Source organism: Schistocerca americana, chromosome 9 (assembly GCF_021461395.2).
Source record: "Schistocerca americana isolate TAMUIC-IGC-003095 chromosome 9, iqSchAmer2.1, whole genome shotgun sequence".
NCBI classification, from domain to species: domain Eukaryota; kingdom Metazoa; phylum Arthropoda; class Insecta; order Orthoptera; family Acrididae; genus Schistocerca; species Schistocerca americana.
In genome coordinates, this window is record NC_060127.1 from 24,341,943 (window position 1) to 24,362,569 (window position 20,627).

The following is a 20,627-nucleotide window of genomic DNA, read 5'->3' on the forward strand; positions in this document are numbered from 1 at the left end:
TATAACTTTACAGTCATGTTACAGTAGATACAGATTTTTCAGTTCATTAAGCACGATAGATTGTAAAAGAAAAGCAAACCTCTGTCATAAAATATGTAAACGGGGGGATTCATGGAAAAGGAAATGTAAAACGTGGAAAGAAGTCAACACTTCCATCTGACGATGGCCTCAGGCCCGAAACTAGTAATGGTAATACAAAATCATCTTTAATAAAAACTTATAGCTGTTTGCAGTACGGAAACGGCTGCTGTGTTCTTTAAGCAATACGGATAAAATAAGAAACAGAGAAATAGAATACCAATTTCCTAAATCTATCGATAGTGTTAACAGAGTAGTTTCACTGTATCAGCTGCTGCAACAATATCCTTGACTTGCTCCAAGGTAGTTGATGACAACAGAGCTTCCTCTTCCGTAAAAACCAGCCATGGCGTCTGGGGTGAGTTTGGTTGGGGCTCGCTTTATTTAGTTGAAATGAGTGCATCGTACGTGTAATTTTTTTGTATTGCTTCAAATCATGTACTTTGTAATTAACTAGTTAATTTAGTATACTTATTTTTTCAGACATTGTATACTTACCCGGAGAATTTTCGAGCGTATAAAGTGTTGATAGCGGCACAGTATGCTGGCAGCAATGTGAAAGTTGCTCCTGGCTTTGTTTTTGGAGAAACTAACAAGACTGAATCATTTTTAAAGAAGTTTCCACTAGGAAAGGTAATTTTAATTATATATTTTCTATTAAGAAACCTCTGACTGCAAGTGAAGTACACGTGATCACTGTTGCCATTGCCGGCATGTGTTGAAATATTAAGAAGTTGCTTTTTGTGTGAATCTACGCTTCGTGTATTAATTTTAGATGAATTGGTTGCAACAAATACCGAAATATTAATAATTCGTTTTGTGAACAGTGCTGTGAGTGTGACTTATAACGGACGGTATTTCTTGACACGTAACAAGTGAGCAGTGAATCAACGGTATCAGAGATTTTAAAATTGAGCTACTAACTGCTGGTTATAGTGAGGCATTCTTTTTTATCCAACTGTGAAAAGTAATTTCCGTACAGTGTGTGATACGTCACCCATTGTAAGTTCAGTGACTGTTTTTTTGAAATCTTTTTGTTGATTTCCGTATTCTGGAATTTGTAGGTAGTTTAGTGGCAGCATCTTATAGTGCCGTGACTTCGATGTTGAAATATTTTGCTTGGAAGTAACCTGTGTGCAATGAGTCTTCTAAAGTTTTGCTTCCACAACTTATTTTTATTTTGGGTGATCTGTATCGAATATTGTCGTCCTAAGGTAGGGTACAAGTTGGGAATTAGTGGTATGGCATACTTTTAGAAGTGAAGTTTATAGATCCATTTATTTTGAAGTCTGTGACTATTATGTATGACTTGTTAATGATTTGGAAGACCTGTAACTATTTTATCCATCAGTAAAAATTGAATTGTTTTTCATATGGTTGAGGTATAGGATTTTATGGGGCCTGGTCAATTTTAGCCCACTCCTGAGATATTAAGTCGTTTTTAAGATGTCATCTGCTTGTAGTGTTTAAACATACATTGTGCTGGATTGTTTGTGCATTGTGATATGGAAGTGACATATTGTGTAATTTTTCTTCACACAACCAGGAATCGTGATTTGTGATAACTGCACGTTTTGTATTGCAATGCAATATTGCCATCAATATGTATCACATTTTTCGGAGAATATGCATGTGGGATCTCTCTCTCCACCACCACCACCACTGTCAGATTACTAGGTTTTTTGTTATATGACTTGTGTGGTGTGCATATATCTTTCGTGAGTTAGTGTCGTATTTATTATGTGAAGGCATTTGTTTTCAGATACGTGGTTTTTAGAGGACAGTTTTGTAAAAGTTTAGTTACAAGCTTCCTGTAAGTTTTTTGAGGCCACTGGATCCTAATTTTCGAAGTTCACAAAATTTCTCCACAGAAATGGGTCAAAGTGGGACTCTTGGCAGTTTTGCTTCTGACATGGAAATAATGATGTACAGCAAAGTTGACTATGAAAGTAGAGGATAAAATTTACCTCAGATTAGGTCCAAGTGACTTAACCCTCTCCCAGACCAAACATACAACATGAGCACATGTTTAAGTTAGCATGGTTTTAGGCGCTGCCACCAAACCCAATTCCTTATCCCTCAATATGCTATGTTTCTGTAAATGGTAAAATGAACTGCTATAATTAGATGTTCAATTAAATAAATGTTAATGATAGTTTGGCTTTGTTTGGCAATTTGTAATAATTGATATTATGATTTAAAATAAGTTTCTAAGGCATTATCGTTTTCATGCCCTTCTCTACATGATTTGTTTGCAGTCTGAAAATATGTGGGTATGTTATAACTGCATAAGATAAGATGACTAATTTCATACCAGATAATAGACAAATAATTAGGGTTGAAACCAGTGTACAGTGTTTCTTACAATAATGAGATGATGAGTTTTCAGTGAGAAATAAGAAATGTGGTGTACCTTTTTAGAAGTGTGGTGTCACTGCCAGACACCACATTTGCTAGGTGGTAGCCTTTAAATCGGCCGCGGTCTGTTAGTATATGTCGGACCCGCGTGTCGCCACTATCAGTGATTGCAGACCAAGCACCGCCACACGGCAGGTCTAGTCTAGAGACTTCCTAGCACTCGCCCCAGTTGTACAGCTGACTGCTAGCAATGGTTCACTGTCTACTTACGCTCTCATTTGCAGAGACGACAGTTTAGCATAGCCTTCAGCTACGTCATTTGCTACGACCTAGCGAGGTGCCATGTTCAGTTACTATGAGTGTATTCTGAACAGATAATATTGTGAATCATGTACTGGCAAGAGCGACATTCATCATTAATGGATTAAAGTTAAGTATCAGACTAATTACGTCCGCTTTCTGAATTCTAATTCCTATTCATGTTCCAGGCCTCACATCAGTATAGTTCTTCCCTCCTCACGCCAGCCTGTGTGAGCTAAAACGCGTGCATTTCGGCCTCCACTAGTAACATGGTGTTGGCTCTTCTGCCAAGACAAGTAGTAGTCCTTGTTTACGTCCTTGACCTTAACATGGATTCTAGGTCTTGCGAATTGAAGTGGCTGACATTCTCGCAACTACTGCATTTGATGCGAAGCTTTGAGAAGTGGTGGCCTGATTTTTGGCAGCTATGAGAGTAGTCGTGACACCCAGTTTTGAATTTCCTTGTGATATAGTTGGCTAAAGCATAGTGGTGGGAACCAGGTGATCCATGGATCTTTGGATTTCTATTTTTGCCCAACAGCTATTGTACCAGGTGTTAAGCTTAGAGAAGATGCTGATGAGCAGTCTCCTCGATTGATAGCAGGGAAGGGAAATTGACAGTTTTGAATCTTGATTTGATGTAGCTCCTGTATTTGAACTGGTTCACACCCCTTTGCTTACACCACCACATTAATTGAGGAATAGTTTACTACTCTCCACTTTGGTCTCCCTGTATATGTTCAGATCTTTAAATATTTGTCTGTTCTGTTGCAATTCACTGTTTTTCTTTAGTGTCGTGGTGCATTTCACTTTGCTCTGATTGTAAAAAGCAATATTATCACAGCCACTGACTGTATACAAAGCAGGTTATGTTTTCAAGCCAGGTAGCCAATTACCTGAGGAGAGTAAAACTACTGTTGGATTTTCCCTCTCCTAAGTTTCATCAGTAGTATATTACTTCATTGATGGAGACATGTTAGAATGACAAAGGCACGCCTTTCCCAACAAACATGATATTTGAATGTGTGGGGGCCAAAGTGAGCATCTTCCACAGCTTGCAAGGAGACTATGCCTGCTTTGGCAAACTTATCCATTAATGAAACTCTCCTGGCAGATTAAAACTGTGTGCCGGACTGAGGCTCTAACTCGGGACCTTTGCCTTTCGTGGGCAAGTGTTCTTACCATCTGAGCTACCCAAGCACCACTCACGCCCTGTCCCCACAACTTTACGTCCGCCAGTACCTTGTCTCCTACTTTCCCGACTTCACAGAAGCTCTTCTGCGAACCTTGCAGAACTAGCACTCCTGGAAGAAAGGATATTGTGGAGACATGGCTTAGTCACAGCCTGGGGTATGTTTCCAGAATGGCAAAGGTCCCGAGTTCGATTTTCGGTCCGGCACACTGTTTTAATCTGCCAGGAAAGTTTCATAACAGCGCACACTCCACTGCAGAGTGAAAATCTCTTTCTTGTCCATTAATGTTGATATTAGGTGGTCCTTGATCTTCAGTTTTGAGGAAGTTTTCCTTTGAGAGAGGGAAATGTAGTTGGCACAAATATCTGAGAATTACAGTCCACTGTGCCAAACAACTCGGTGCCACAGGTATCCCCCATCAGGAGGGGGAGGTCAATACCATATCATGAATGTTTTACTCTTTGACCACAGGAAGCATCAACCACAAACCACTCCAATATCACCGTCACACTACTGGAGAGGGGGGGGGGGGTTGAAATTCAGCAATGGTTGTGCGTTAGGACTAGGCTAAGGATGTTGGATTGTAGGTTCTCAGATAGCACACCTCCTCAGCTTTGAACTCGCACTTCGACACATGCCATTTGGTTATTCTGATGAGTCACTTCGGCCTGTTTGTGGGAAATTTTATTCTTTTTGGTTTCACAAAGTCGACATTGCCGAAAATTGTTTCAATTCAGATAAAAGCGAAAAACCCAAAGTATTTTTTGCAAATTTTCTATTTCCAGGCCAAATTTTTGGTGGTGCTATAAGAATTTGGATTCAGTACCCTCAAAAACACAGAAATTTTGTTTAAACAACTTTCTGCTGTTTGGCCTTTCTTGAGCACCATTTGATTTGATTACACACAAACAGGAACAAATTGTGTCAAAATGGGCTTATCACATGTGATGAATGCATGTGCTCTATGATGTCATAATATTGTAGTCAAATTTTGCTGCAGGAAGACATTGGGCGTTCAGATATTTCAGATAACTGTTTTCACGCAGCCAAATAATTGTCAGCGTCTTATTCCCATGTCAGTTCTTAAAGCATGTTTGATATTGCATTTCAAATTTATTAGTTTTTCAGGTATTAAATTGCCTATCATCATCAATAAGATTATTTCATGAATTGGGGTTTTGAATTTAAGCAAGCAGATAAAATGCAACGTTGATTTTAATAAATGTTCCCTTCACAAGTGCTTAATGTGCAGGGCTACTGTGCATTACAGTCCGGTGAACGATTTGGAAGCTGTGCGCTCTGACAAGTCATTTGCTTTCAACCACACATGCAAAATCTGACTTGTTACTGAAAGTGTTAAGTGCATGCAGGAAGTTCAACAGACTCTCGTTACAAGATTTGTGTTTACGTTAACTGTGTTTATATATATATATATATCTCCTGCAAGTGGTGCTCTGAATCTCTTTGTGTTATGCTGACCAGCCCTTTATGGCTTGTTGATTTAATGATGATACTGCCATACCTGAAAATGACATTTAAGAAATCTTCATCTCTCTTCATTTTTCAAGGGGCATGCAGTTCAACGATTTTGACTGTTGGCTAACTCATCAAAAATGAACTTGGGGTAGTATATCAGAAACTAACAAGTTTTTCTAATGGAAGAGAGCTAGGCCTACTTGCTAATATATTACAGATCTTAAGAGGGATTTAGTTTGGTAGCAAGTATTGGTTTGACATTCCTTTAAAATTGGAGTTGATAATATACTGGTAAGTTGAACTGGCAGATACGGGATGTGGGCTTTACGCTGTTAGTATGTGGTATGTGAAGTCGCACATCCACTGTCAGGAAGAGTACATAATGGTGCAAGTATTTTTTGTTTCTGTTTCTTGGGAAACAAGTTGTGATAACAGTTCCCTATAATGTAGCCAGCGGTTACATTTACTAGTAAGTTTGGCTGCTAACTTCAGATAATCTGGATACTTTAAGAATGTGTATGAAAATTCATTTCATGTTATATCTACAAAATGGTGATGAACTTCAAATTGTTGGTTTACTTGTTTTATGTTAAATATTCAACAGCTTTAAAAATTACATTTAATTTACCTTACAGGTTCCAGCTTTTGAATCCTCTGATGGCCACTACTTGACTGAAAGCAATGCTATTGCTTACTATGGTAAGTTATTTTATACAGTCATTATGTAATTAAATTAAATATTTGTGAAATGAATGGAGGCATAAATAATTGTAGTTATTAATGTAAGCCCCTATTACTAATGGCACGCCCTGAGAGGTTGAGGCTAGTTAAATTTTTGTAATTTTGACTGGTAAGAACTGATACCTTACAATGAGTTTTATTTTAGCCTGCTATTGTAAAATAATACTGCAGCAATAAAATGAAGTTGCAAAGAAAATGTGCCATTTACAATAACAAAACACAGTGCACACTTTTTTAAGTGTGCCGACAGCAAAATGTCAAATTCTTTGGGAAGAAGCCTATACAATACGTCGTAACAACAAGCTGCATTCAATGAGTGTGGTGTCATAACTTTTTTAAATTACGTTCGTTTGAGCTGTTGCCAACGGGCTTAGGTATGTGCAAAGCTAGAATTGCATATGAGCAGTGCCTTCTCCAGGTTCTCACTACAGAAGTCTGGCAGTTAGATGTATAAGCAGTAGCTGCCAGATTCTCACATGCCAGGGTATTCTCCATATGACCTCCATTTATGTTTCGTGATTTTGCTGTTATCTTCATTTATAGATTAAAATACATTCTCATTTATGGAAGACTAAAGTATGTTATTAGTTTCAGGTTTCTGATTTTATTTTATCTTGTTGTTATTGGCAAACGTGCACTAATTACTTTGCAGAGCAGAGAGGTTATTTTTGTCTGTTTGCTAAAGAAATGTTCTGCAGAGGCAGTCAGTTAATTTGAAACAAAATGCTTCTTCCATGCTGTTAGCTATTTCATCCGTTCACTGGATTTTAAGTGCACATTTTTGTCTTCTGGCACATATGGTGTTATGCCATAATAAAGAACTAAACATGAGACTATACAATAATAGTACTCAAAGAAAATTGGCTTCCTGAAAACCCCACTGAAAAGCTTTAGCAGGATTTTACATATCTGCCTTCCAGGAAACGCATTGCTTTTCAATTGCAAGACATGTTTGAACACTTAATCTAGTACCTCCTTTAGGCTTGATGTTAATTGTTATTCACATCTCAAATTTACAGAACACCATTCTTCAGTAAATTATGAGACTGGCAGCACACTGTGTTTTTTATCATTTTAACTCCAAACAAGGCGGGGAGTTCGTTCTGTTACATAATTTTTTCAAGAAATATGTATTCCTTCTTACTAGCTTCTTGTAGTGCTGTGTGGATGTAAACATTGGAAATGCTACATTACAGTATTGCAGAGTTTGGATTAAAAAATCTGTTAGTTACTACATAGCAAAAGATTACAGTGCTTTGAGTTTTAGTCTAGTAGTGCCACGAATATTGTGCCAAGGACTGCTTTCTAATTTTGCATTCTGTATCTGGATAGGATACGATGAAAAAATTGCCATAAGTAAAACAATTCCTTATGTTCTCTATGAACAACATCCCTCACATCTCCACACGATGCCCTGCTACACACGAAATTCTAAACAGAAATGCAATGGCCAGAGCAAACACCAAGGCCCACCTCCCCTCACCAAGGGAGGCTCACTGCTCTTCGGCTAGGTTGTACATGGCTGCCTCAGCCATTGCAGCATCTTTTCCTTTCCATGCTGCATGTCTATCCTCATGCTGTTCTTTTCCCTCCCTTGGGAATGTGTGGGGTGTTTTTGGATTGTTCTGTATTTTCAGTGCTGTACACTGTTTCATAGGACCCCTTTTTCACCTCCTCCTATGTTTCCTCTGCTTCGGTATTTGAGGTTCTCCGCCTCCATGTGCACTGCTGAAGGCCAGCCCACGTGACATGTAACAGGTGGGTAATGCATAATTCCCAGCCCCGGGTCTGCAGGTAGGGTTCGCACATACCCCCTGACACAGGCCAGGCCCAGAGAGGAACATTGCCTGAGCTGCTACCTTCCCAGATTGCTTATTGGTCCCTCTGTCGGGTGTTTGGGAGATGTGACATTAGGTGTGAAAAATCACCTAAGGTGTGCCTACTTCTGAAGGGGGCCCACTGTTGGAAGAAGCATGCCATTGGAGACGCTGGCGATCATGGGGATTCACAGTGTGCCAATCATGTTCAGTCAATGGCTACGAAATGGAATGAGGCTGACAATTCACACTCTCCCAGCTGCACCAAGGTTCCTTGAGATTTCCCGTGCTGAAGAGTCAGTCTGATGCAACGGTAAATCCGTTTATTATTCAGAAAGGTGTTCAGGAAGAGTGGAAGGAATACTCTCGTGAAGACTTCCTACGTCCCTCCAGCCAAAAAACATCTCTCTCTTCCTCTGCTAAGTGGAAAGACTCGAAGAAGTCAAGTTTCAGTTTTCTCCTTTGCCAACTTGACGTTCCTCTTAAACAGTATTGTCACGCAATACCCTCGCCCTGCAGGCCTTGTGTTGCCAGTGCGCACTGCCAACTGTTTTGCTGCACTGAACTTCGCAGGCCGACAGGAGGAATATACCGATGCTTCTGTAAACCTGAAGGAGCAGGATCCTCCTGTCTCTGCCCTGTAGCAACAAGTCTTCAACACTTGGCAGTCACCAAGCTGACACATCTTCATTTTTTCTTCATCATGACTCTCCTCCAATGGAACATTCGTGGTCTTTGATCCAACAAGAGATTTATGGCATCTTTTAGCATCGCAGCGTTCACTTGTTTTGTCTCCAGGAAACAAAATTATCCCCTCATGACAGCTTTGAGCTTTTGCATTTCTTAATGGTTCGCTTTGACTCCCCCTCTCTGAGGTCGGCATTCCGTGTCGTGGGGAGTCTTGCTGGTCATACTGGATGACATTCATAGTCAACCCATCATCATGACTGCCCACCTTCAAGCTGTTGCAATACTCCTTTTCCTTCCTCACATGACCTTATCCCTTCGTACCTTTTACATCCCTCCATCATTGAGGTGTCATCAGGGCAGACTTTCTCCACCTTATTGGGCAGCTACCACGCCCCTTTTGGCTACTTGGTGACTGTATGTACCATCTGCTTTTGGATCTTAATGAGCCTGTCTGTGAGGTGCCCTCTTGACTGACTTTAATCACCTTATCCTCTTTTGTCTTAACACAGGAGCTACCCACATTCTTTTCAGACCCCACACCTATTCCCATTTGGAACTATTCTTCTGCCCTGCCCAGCTTGTCCTTCGTCTCTAGTGGTCCTTTCTTGCTGACACATACTTGAGTGACCATTTCCCATGTGCTATCCGTTTGCTGACACCTACTCCACATACGTGCACACTCAAGTGGCAGCTCACTAAGGCCGACTGAAGGCTTTACGCCTCCCTGGCAACTTTCGACAAACATTTCCCCAGTTGTGATGACGGGTGGAATATCTTACAAATGTTATCCTTTACTGTTTCAGAACATTCCATTCCTAGCACCTCCTCTTTACTATGCTTTGTTCTGGTCCCTAGGTTGGACTGAGACATGCTGCGATGCGATTTGCACACAGAGACATGCGCTCCACATTTTTAACAGTCATCTTACAATGGAAAACTGCAATTCATTATAAACAGTTGCATGCACAGTGTCGTCGCGTTCTTCGGCATAGCAAAGATGCTAGCTGGATTTCATTCACTGTTTCTCTTAACAGTTCCACTCCCTTTTCCATCGTGTGGGCTGACCTCCAACGGCTGTCTGGGACCAAGATAAATTTCCAGCCTGACAGTAGCAGACGATGTCATCGTGGACCCTATTGCTATCTCCAACACCTTGGACCCCCATTTTGCAGATTTCAAGCTCCTCCCCCTATAACTCTGCTTTCCTCCATCGGAAACTTGCAGAGGGACTCAGGTGAAACCCTTCTCTTCAAACAGTGAGTGCTACAATGCTGCTTTTACTGTGAGGGAGCTAGATCTTGCTCTCACTTCATCCCGCTCCTCCGCCCCCGGGCCAGGCAACGTTCATTCAGATGTTGCAGATCCTTTCTCTAGCAGGCAAGAACACTTTGTTCAACATGAACAACCACATCTGGGCAGAGGGCACATTACCCAGATGCTGGTGTCAAGCCACTATCATACCCATACTTAAGCCCACTAAGGACAAACACCTTCCTTCCAGCTACTGCCCCATTTCTCTCACCAGCTGTATTTGCAAGGTAAAGGAACGTAGGGTTCCTGCCCGGCTGGTATGGTGGCTCGAGTCTCACAATTCACTAACCACTGCACAGTTTGGATTTCAAGCACAGCGTTCTGCAGTTGACCTACAGCACCCGTTAGAGGACGAGTATCTTTTGCACTCCCTACATGTGGGGATTCTGTGACTGCCTACCGTGTTTCCTTGAGAAATTTTTAAAGGGCAGAGTTTTCAAGGTATGTATGGGTTCTGCTGTGTCGGATACCTTTCTTCCAGAAAAAAGTGTGCCTCAACATTCCATCCTTAGTGTCCTATTTGCTGTTTCCATTAACCCTATCGTGGCCCGTCTCTGGCTCCCTTTCCATTGTCAATTTTGCCATCTGTTGCAGTTCTCCACAGCCTTGTCATTGAGCGGCATCATCAGAGATATTTCAATCGCCTACACTCGTGGAGCATTGACAATGGCTTTCATTTTTGCAATGACAAAACAGTGTGTGAATTTCTGGCGGCGCAATTGCTTTCTTCCGCTGTTTTCACGTCGTGGTCGTGTTGCTCTTCTGTTTGTTGAAACTATGAAATTCCTGGACTTTCTGGGTCCTCCCAAGTGTCTTACCCAGCAGCCAGCTGTATGTGGTTTCTCAATGCCCTACGTGTCCTAAGTGGTACTTTCTTGGGAGCAGATCAAACCCCCCTCCTTTTGCACTGGCCCCTTGCCCATTCAAAACTAGACTATGGGTGTTTCATTCATGCATCTGCATGTCCGTCCTTCTCTCACCATCTTAATACTATCCACCGTCGTCACATCCATTTGGCCACTGGTGCCTGTTAGATTAGCCCGGTTGAGTCTGTATGCAGAAGTTATTGAACCACTGATGTCCACCACCATGACTTTCTCCGTAGCAGATAGGCATGCTGTTTGTCTGCTATGCGTTGCCACCCATCCTATGCCTTCTTCAGTGACTCCTTTTATACCAGTATTGGGCGCATGCCTATTCTATTACCTCCTGGGGTTCGCTTTCAGCTCTTGTTCCGGCAGCTTAACTTCACGCTACCTGCAACTTTCCCTTTGGGTGTGAACCCTTCACCATCTTGGCTTCGTGTGGTGGCCCATGATCACCTTGGCCGTCATTTGCTTCCTAAGGACACTACTCCAGCCGGGCTGTGTGGCCTTCAGTTTCACGACCTTTGCACAGTCTTTCGCAATAGTACCTTTGTGTACACTGATGATGCCCTGACTGGTGTCGGGTGTACCTTCGTCATTGGTCCGGACATTTTTGGGTATCAGCTTCCAGAACACCGCTCGGTATTTACAACAGAGTTCATCATTCTGTATCAGGCCACCCAGTACATCTCGTGATGCAGGATTTTAAATTGCATTATCTGCTCACTATCTCTGTGCCCTTAAAAGCTTCTGTGTGTTGCACACCATGCACCCATTAGTGCACCGGGTCCAGGAAAGCTGTTACTTGCTCTCTTGAAAGAGCCACTCTGATGTTTATGTGGGTTCCTGGTCATGTGACTCTGACAGGAAACGTAGCCACTGATGCTGTTGCCAATCCTGCAGTCCTCATACTTCAGCCTGCTGGTTCTTATATTCCCTCAGATCTGTGTTGCCATGTATTAGCAGGTGGGTTCACTTTGGTGTCACCAGTGGTCTGGTCCTCTTGTCATGGAAGTAAATTCCAGGCTAGTAACTATCTCCCAGAGGCTTGAACGACGAATGACCTCTTCTTCGCACTCTCTCTTTAGCTGTTGCCACTTATTCAGTGGTGCTCCCCCACCACTTTCTGTACATTGCGCCCAACTTTTAACTGTTGGTCTTTTCCTGGCGGAATGCCCTTTTTCTTTAATCACTTATGATCCCATTTATGTTTGTCGTGTGAGTTACTATCAGTTTTAGTGAATGACGCACTGGCTGTCGACCATGTTTTACTTTTTATCTGTCATAGCAATATGGTGAAGGACATTTAGTTTTTAGTTCTGGACCTCTGTTTTTCTATGGTGTGTTTTATAAACCTTTCTCCACATCCCAGTTTTTAGCTGTCTTTTTATGTTGGTTGCGATTGATGTGGAGTCAGTTTTAACTCCTCTCTGTCTTCGTGTTCTATAGTTTCGGCAAGGGCACATATTATCCAAGTTTTTGTGCCCTAAAACAAAACAAAACCAAGCAAGGGCTTTGTATGTTGTCATACCTGCAAATACACAGTAACGCCTGTTTCCTGGTGCTCTCTAACAAGTGCTCTAATGAACCTATTTCTAACAGGTGGGAAAACATTGCAATTAGTGGTTTGAGAAGCACTGGTTTCAAAATGTTCAAATGGCTCTGAGCACTATGGGACTTAACATCTATGGTCATCAGTCCCCTCACTGGTTTCAAAACAAATACTTTTTACACAAGATGAATTGTTATGTGTGTGAGAGACGAATTTCTTAAATCATTGAGTGTTTGGCTCAGTCCATCTATAATGAGTGCAAAATTGAGGTTACTAAGGTGGTGTGCACATTGTAACGCAGGTGGCTGGTGTCTTCTGCGCTTACTGAAAATACTTTGCAATGGCTTTGATTTGGTTTCTCTGATAGCACATGCAGTAGTTGCCCTACTCCAAGGCTTAGGTGAATGTTGTATGGGGACACTGGTTCTGTATATTCAAGGGATGCTGTCACTACCAATTGTCTTGCTTATGTTCTCATATGTAGACACTAGACTTATAAAGTGGTCATCACCAGACTTGGGCAAAATGAGTTTGGCATGTACACTGAAGCACCTGCAGCACACAGAATTTTGAGACTGTCATGTAGTGTATACATCTTGCTACTGAATGTGTCACCACCACCGTGTTATTAAATACAGACTACGCAAGTGTACCCTTTTAGTTTTTTGAGGTTAAGATATGTTTCACCTTCTCTGGGCCCTGCTACATGTTTATGGAGCAGACATGTATATTTAAAATTCGCTTTCTGGATGTAACAAACATACTGTTGCTAGTTTGAGGAAAACTATAATTAGAATATTTGACTCAACCTTTTCGAGTAAGGCGAAGTGAACTGTTACTGGTTCATTTCGTAAGTAGAAAAGGAAGAGAAATAGACAACATCCACCCTGCATGCCTTGTGCTAAGCAGAACTAAGGCTGTCTCACAAACTTGAAAATGTCAAGGCTATGACATGCCAGGGAAATTTAATCAAACCTTTGTTAGCAGACAATAGGGATTAAGCAGAAGCCATTGCCAGTTGTATACAAAAACATTTGTTGAAAATCTGAGGTCATAAATAGCATTTGACTTCTGACTCTGCCCATTAGCTTAAATTATATGACCATTAATTTACATTCCTTAGGTCCACTAAATGATTTGTTCAGTTTCATATGACCATTACACTGCTTAAACAATTTAATGTCCAGGTTAGAATATTGACAATATTATGAAAAAGGGAAGATTGCTGCTCACCATAAAGATGAAACATTGAGTTGCAGACAGGCATGAAGAAAAGTATGTAATGTATGAGCTTTCTGCACACTTTCACACAAGCAACCATACCTCACACACAACTGCTACCTCAGCCTGATCTTTTCATAATATTGTTCACATCACACTATTTAGAAAGCAAATGAAACAATTTTATGTCCAGGAAAATAGTCGTTTCAGTTTTCATGCAGTTTCTTCACTCTTGTAAATTATCAAGAACCTCATTTGTTTGCACATATGTCCTGTGCTGTGTGTGTGTGTGTGTGTGTGTGTGTGTGTGTGTGTGTGTGTACAGAATGTAGGCTTGTAATTATTTTTAGTGGGATAAATGTTCAGAGGAGATCAGTGGATATTGTAAAATGAAATGAACTGTTCATATTAATTTATGCACAAAAGGGATGGCATGCAGCCTGTAGGCCATTTGCTAAACAGAACTGGGCTGTCAGTCTGTCTTTCAAATGTTGGTTGGGGAAGAAAATGGAAATAAATTACAACTCATTATGTTGGTACTGAGTCAACGACACTCTTCTAAAATATTCTCGGTGCCTTGTCTGATGAACAACAATCTATCCTTTTCATATTTTTATTTGTTCCTGGATTTTTCTTTGCTTGTTTTTTGGTATACTGAAAGGAAGATACTAGTAAATGTGACCCCTTACATACAGCAGATGTGTGAGAAATTGTAAACTAAACAATGCAACCATTGTAGGAATTGGGTGCTCTATACCAGATGATGTCTGTCAGTATGAAATGTGCAATTTTTCCAATAACTGACTGCATAGAATAACTTTGTTAATCATTACATATGAAATGTTGGAGCCAACTGCAGACTTCTTCGCAGTATCTTCGCAGTATGTTTGTTTAGTTCCATGTCTCCTTTCTCAAAGGCAGCTGCGCATTGTTGTGTAAGCTGTAACTCAGAAAGGTAAAAAAAAGTTACACATTTTGCATTGTTTATTTGATTAATAGATCAACAATTTTCAAGTGTACTACATTTGTGTAAGTTACTCATTGTACTGTAAATGGCATAGAATGAGGTTGTCACATTCTTTACGGAATATTTGGCCCTGTGTGTAATGATAATCTATCCTAAATCCCTCAGACAAAAAAAACAATGCCCAGTAGTTGGAAGAAAGCACACGGTACACCTGTGTGCGAGTAGGGTAGCAAGTGATTCACATCAGTACATCACAAGTCACCATAAGGTGCATGGCAGTGTCTACCATTCAGTATGCTGACATCCATTCATTGTAAAATCTTAGAATATATTCTGAACTTGAACATAATGAGGTATCTTTGAAAGAATGACCTCTCCACGTTTACAAACATGGTTTCAAATGACATTGATCGTGTGTAACCCAATTCGCGTTTTTCTCACATGTCTTCTTGGAAACAGTGGATCAAGACAGGTAGATGCTGTATTTCTTTACTTCCAAAGGCCTTGAACCCAATACCACACATGCTTATAGTTAAAAGTAGTCATATGGGGCATCTAATAAAATTTGTGACTGAATTGAGGATTTTTTGGTAGGGAGGACACTGCATGTTATCTTGGAGTCAACATATGTAGAAATAAATTCAGATTCCCAGGGAAGAGTTTTGGGCTATTTGCTGTTCATTTGTTTATAACTGACATGGTTGATGCATTGATGGTAACCTCACATGTGTTTGCAGATGATGCAGTTGTATGTAATGAAGGTACTATCTAAAACAGATGCAGCGATATTCAATAGTGCATTGATTAGATTTCAAAGAAGTGCTAAGATTGTCAGTTTCCTTTAGATGTTCATAAATGTAAAATTTTGCACTCAACAAAATGAAAATAGGTATAGCTTCTGAATACAAAAACAGCTAGCAATTTGAATAAGTTATTTATCACAAATATCTGGTTGTAAGAACTTGTTGTAAGACCTTTTAAGGGTGTATAATGGAACAATCGCATAGGCTTAGCGTAGATAAAACAAGTGGCAAAATTTTGTTCATTGTTAAATACTATGGAAGTGCAATGATTATACAAAGGAGATTATGTTCCATCATCTTTCGGGCATGCACTCGGGACAGCGACAATTCTTCTTGCGATATTTCGGCTAGAAATCTCCCAGCCATCTTCAAGGCGAGTCGGAGACTGAGTTCATAGCGTTTGCGCGTGCCTATTGATACGGAGAGTCACGTGATACAAAGCTGCTGAGGATTGAAAGTGCATGCGTCGCCACTACTGTGCTAGTCATAGATAAGATGTGTATGGCAAAGATAAACATATAAGCGCCGAGTGCAAACAAAATAGTGCTGCTGCGAATCCACCGTGCTTGTAAATAAATAATTAATCTTTAAAAGTGGTAACATCTGTCGGAAGTGAAGATGCAGAAATTCTTTCCGAACGAAGGTGTGAAATAAGCGGTTTCCAAGCATTGTCAAGATGAAATCCTTGGTCACAGTTTAGCAGGTTGTCGGCTAGTTGTATTTCTACAGTTTCCTTAACAACTGAGTCCCAGAAAGATGAAGCAGTAGATCAGATCTTAACATCTTTATAATCCATGGCATGGCCAGTAGAAATGCAACGTTCGGCAACTGCTGATTCGTTGGACTGAAGAAGACATGTGTACTGCTGGTGTTAGACGCATCGTTCCTGTACAGTGCGCGTGGTTTGCCCTGTATAACGTTTGCCACACTCACAAGGGATTTCATAAACTCCCGCCTTTCGCAAGAGCAGATCATCCTTAACGGATCCCAACAAGGCTGCAGTCTTAGCTGGTGGGTGGAATATCACATCCACTTTGTTTCAAGATTCTAGTGATTTTAGAAGAAACATTACCCACGTATGGGAGAAAGGCTGTAGATTTCACCTCCCTTTCCACTTCTTTATCCTTTTCCTGTGATTTTTCTGCAGTTTTTATTTGCAGGGCTTTCTTAATCTGCTGTTGCGAATAGCCATTTCTCCTAAAAACTGCCTCTAGGTGTACAAGCTCATCCTGCAGGCTGTCAACATCAGTTACTAAATGAGCCCTGCGGACCAAAGTTTTCAGAACACTCATAATTTGCGACAGATGGTGGCAGCTAGACGCCTGCAAATACAGGTCTGTGTGTGTGGGCTTACGGTATACGCAATGACCTAGGGATCTTCTTCAAAATCGCCCATAAACAAATTATCGCAAAAAGATTTGTCGCTGTCCCAAGTGCACGCCCGAAAGATGATGGAACATTATGTCCGCCGGGAAAACTTCAAGAATCAAAGGAGATTATGTACAAAGCCCTTCTGCAACTCTTTCTCAAGTGTGTCGAGTCCATACCATATAGGAATTGGACTATTGAATGTATACCAAGAAGGGCAGCATGAATGTTCAAAAGTTTGTTCGACCTGTGGTTGAGTGGCATGTAAATGCTGATTGACAGAACAGGCAGGAGCTTGAAGATAGATGCAGACTATCCTGAGAAAGCATTGTGTCAAGAACCAGCTTTAAATGATTTGCACAAATTACTACATTGCATCTGTTGGGTGGAAAGCACAAACTGAGACTGACCATAGCATGCACAGAGGCAGAGCAGTGATTCTGTCTGTGCTCTGTATACAAATTGAATGGGAAGAAGCTCTAATATGTTCTACAGTGGAATGTACCCTCTACCGTACACTTCAGTGGTTTTCAAATTGTGGATGTAAATATTAATAAAATGTGTAGTTATCCATGTTTCAGTTATTACCCTTTTGAAAATTACCTACAGTGTTCATTTCTTGGAACCCATAGCTAAATAAGTCTTGTATGTTTTTCGGAATATCGCTTAATCTAACGGTTGGAAACTAGTAGAACACTTGTGCACTAGCTTTGCTGTTGGCCGAATAGGATTGCTTGGGTAGAAAGGGTAACTTTGTGTTTGTGTAATTGAAGTGTATATTTGATTAGTTGGGCATACTGAATGGGTTGGTAATTCCACACTCAATTTTTGGGATTAACATAGCTGGAGAGCCTTTTTTAAAAGCAGTGTGTCCTTCTCTTAACTGCCAGGATTGAAGAGCAGCTGAGCTGCTTTTTAGATTTCACCCAGCCCCCACCCATCACACATCAGCAGAGAAGTGGTGTCAATCATGGTTGCCCAACCTTTATATTGTCAATTCAACTTTTCGCTTTAAATGAACTGTACATTTAAATTCATTACATAACCAGGAAATGAACAATAGAGCAGAGCTAAGATTCTCTCACATTTGGCTTAGCAAGGAAAAGAGAGCATCTAAAACTTCACTTCTATTACTACTTAAGGGATACAAAATGCAATGGAGTTGAAGGCCCAAATTTTCTATTTTCAGGAAGTCTTCAAACAATTAACACCCATTACTTTACTCTAAATGCTTACAGCAACCAAGCCGTTAATTTTATTCTTTCGGGAGGTACAACAAACCATATTTTGAAAATAAAAGAAACACTGTTAATGACTGCATGTGTTGTATATTTCTACATTTATTGCAGTTGCTTGTATGAATTTGTTTTCTAGAAGAACAGTCATTTTTCTGAAAAAATTTAAAATGTTAATCCAACCTTTTCTTGTATGACAGAATGAAATGTTCAGTTACATTTTGTAAACAGAAAAGGAAGAGAAAGGGACAACATCCACCCTGCAGGCCTTGTGCTACGCAGAACTAAGGTTGTCTGACAGTATTACAGGTCTTAGTCAAATAGGACTGCTTAGCAGGGAAGTGGTACAAGAAATTAAAAATGTCGTTTTGCATACGAAAAAAAGTGTTGTTTATTTAACGGTAACAGTATTAAACACCTCATCGCAACTGTCTCATTAACTGTAGCAACACAACCACATATTTAGTCAGTACTATCTACAGGGGATACTTTGACCACAAAAAAATTAAAATAATACGAATTTCATTTTTAACAACATGCTTTTTAAATATTCATTTAGGTGTATGTAGGGTCCAGAACCTGAAAATATTGACACACATCCATTGTCAAAAGTCGTATCTACTACTATTACTAAGGTTTTTGGATTAAGTTTGAATGCAAAAAAATTGTAGAATGTGGTAGAAGAATTATTGAAAACAAATTGGCATTGTGTTAGTTACACATTTTCAGAATAGTTCATTATAATAGACTGGAAATGACACCAGTGGTTAAGGGGACATGACCCTGAACAGACAGCATTTTTAGCATTATCTTCACCCTCATAGTGCAATTGATCTATGAATGAGGTAGCTCAAAATTGTTAGACACATAGTCATTAGTCAAAGCATTTCCCAAATTATAGAGATATTTGTTATTATATTTTGGTACTGACAACAATATAATAGTATATTTAAAAAAAACAGAACACTATCTCAGTGTGGTACCAGTTACTTTGGAACCACTGACTGCCCAGCTTGGAAAAAGAGTACAGACAATATTCACATGAGTGTTTTATGCCTCCAGTTTCCTTCCCAGATGCTGATCTGTAAAGACAAGCAATTTATTTTACTACAACAAGAATATTTAATTTCAGGGAATAGTAGGGAAGGTAGGTAGAAGAGGTCAATCTAAATATCTGTACCAATTTTTGTGCATTTAACTTCAGTCATTTAGGATAAAAGTGTACCTGAATCATTAAAATTCAAGTTTTTGGTAAATCGCAAAATATGATTTACAGATTCATTAATTTACCACCATGCTCATTTAGAACATTTCAGCTGCACACTCCAGTTGACCTCCTGTTTCGTTACCCTCCATACTCTTTTATTTTATTCTTTTCTTTATCCTTGACTCCTGGTAACAGCTTCTGTAGGTATCTCTGCTTCGATTACCTGCTGCTTATCAATAGCAGTTAGAGCTGAAGCCATATTCCTTCCTGTCTGGATGCTCAAATTCTTCATAACAGTGATCCTTGAAATTGCACCATCATTGAATGTTGTTATTGCATGCATTACACCAATTCTCAGCACTGTCAGCCCAACAAATACAGTTTTGGGTATTCTCTCCCATAGACAGCTGTTGAAGCTTTCATTGGGATTCTGAGAGAGACCTTGCATACATTTCCTTAGATTTTTATTTGCCAGACTCTATATATAGACCTAATTGTTTCAGTTACAGCAAGTGGTAAGGAATGCTTATTGGTATACTATATGCTTATAGCATTGCTAAAGTAGTACTTGCCCCATGAATCTTCCCCTTTTGGACACAAACCATGCTGTGTGGTTTCATCTGTTGACACTCTGTGAAACCATGTTGCCCAAACAGCTCGTCTCGTTCTCCGAATCTCCTTAGTCTATAATATTGAGTCAAAGAATCAATTTTAGTTTTTCTAAAATGACCTGGACTGCCTATGTGTTTTCTGTCTAACAGTTTTTTTTTTTTCCCACTGAAGTCTTTACATAATTTTCTCAGCCAAGCTCTCATTTTTGATATGTGCCCAACACATTCAAGCTTTCCTATCACTGTGTCCCCTTATGGTCTGTCAGTAGTGTCCTTTACAGTCCCCATCCCCAAGGTAGCCTACATACCTCGCACCACGACTGACCTCTGATCTTCTATAGATGTATAGAACTCCTTTCATTCCCATGTTTCCACTTGTGCCATCAAAGTTCTTTTCACAGACATGGGTGCCAATAAATTTACTTGAACAACCATGGCAGTGCTTTGTTAGACATTCATAATCTAGTATCTTACCAGTTTCAATAAATGACAGTTTCAATCCCATTCAGAGGAGTATGACCTCTCTTCTGCCAAGATGCATCAAATACTGCTACAATGTCTGTATTCTCAGACAAGGCTACAGCTTCTTCTGCTGCTGTCCTCATTGTTCACTTGCACCACATAAAGCATTATGTATTAATTTATTATATCTGTCATACCTCAGTAGAGGTAGAGGCAAATCCATCACTGCACAAAAAGTCTGGGCAGCTCTCCTACCCCTTACAATACATCACATTGCATAAGCAAGCTGAATATTTAAACTGTCATGTCTACTATCAGTTGCTTGCGATGTCATAGTATCACTGTGCATCTTACATGAGTTACAGCCAATC

At 40.2% G+C, this 20,627-nt stretch overlaps 1 protein-coding gene across 1 annotated transcript in view; it reads left to right on the forward strand.

Annotated features, from left to right (window-relative positions):
* Positions 1–364: 364 nt before the first annotated feature.
* LOC124550860 (elongation factor 1-gamma) overlaps positions 365–20,627 on the forward strand; it is a 47,029-nt gene continuing 26,766 nt past the window's right edge. Inside the window, exons 1-3 of the mRNA XM_047125599.1 lie at positions 365–436; positions 562–711; positions 6,041–6,104. Of these exons, the coding sequence (XP_046981555.1) occupies positions 425–436; positions 562–711; positions 6,041–6,104 (226 nt within the window). The 5' untranslated portion in view covers positions 365–424. The remainder of the gene's footprint in view (positions 437–561; positions 712–6,040; positions 6,105–20,627) is intronic.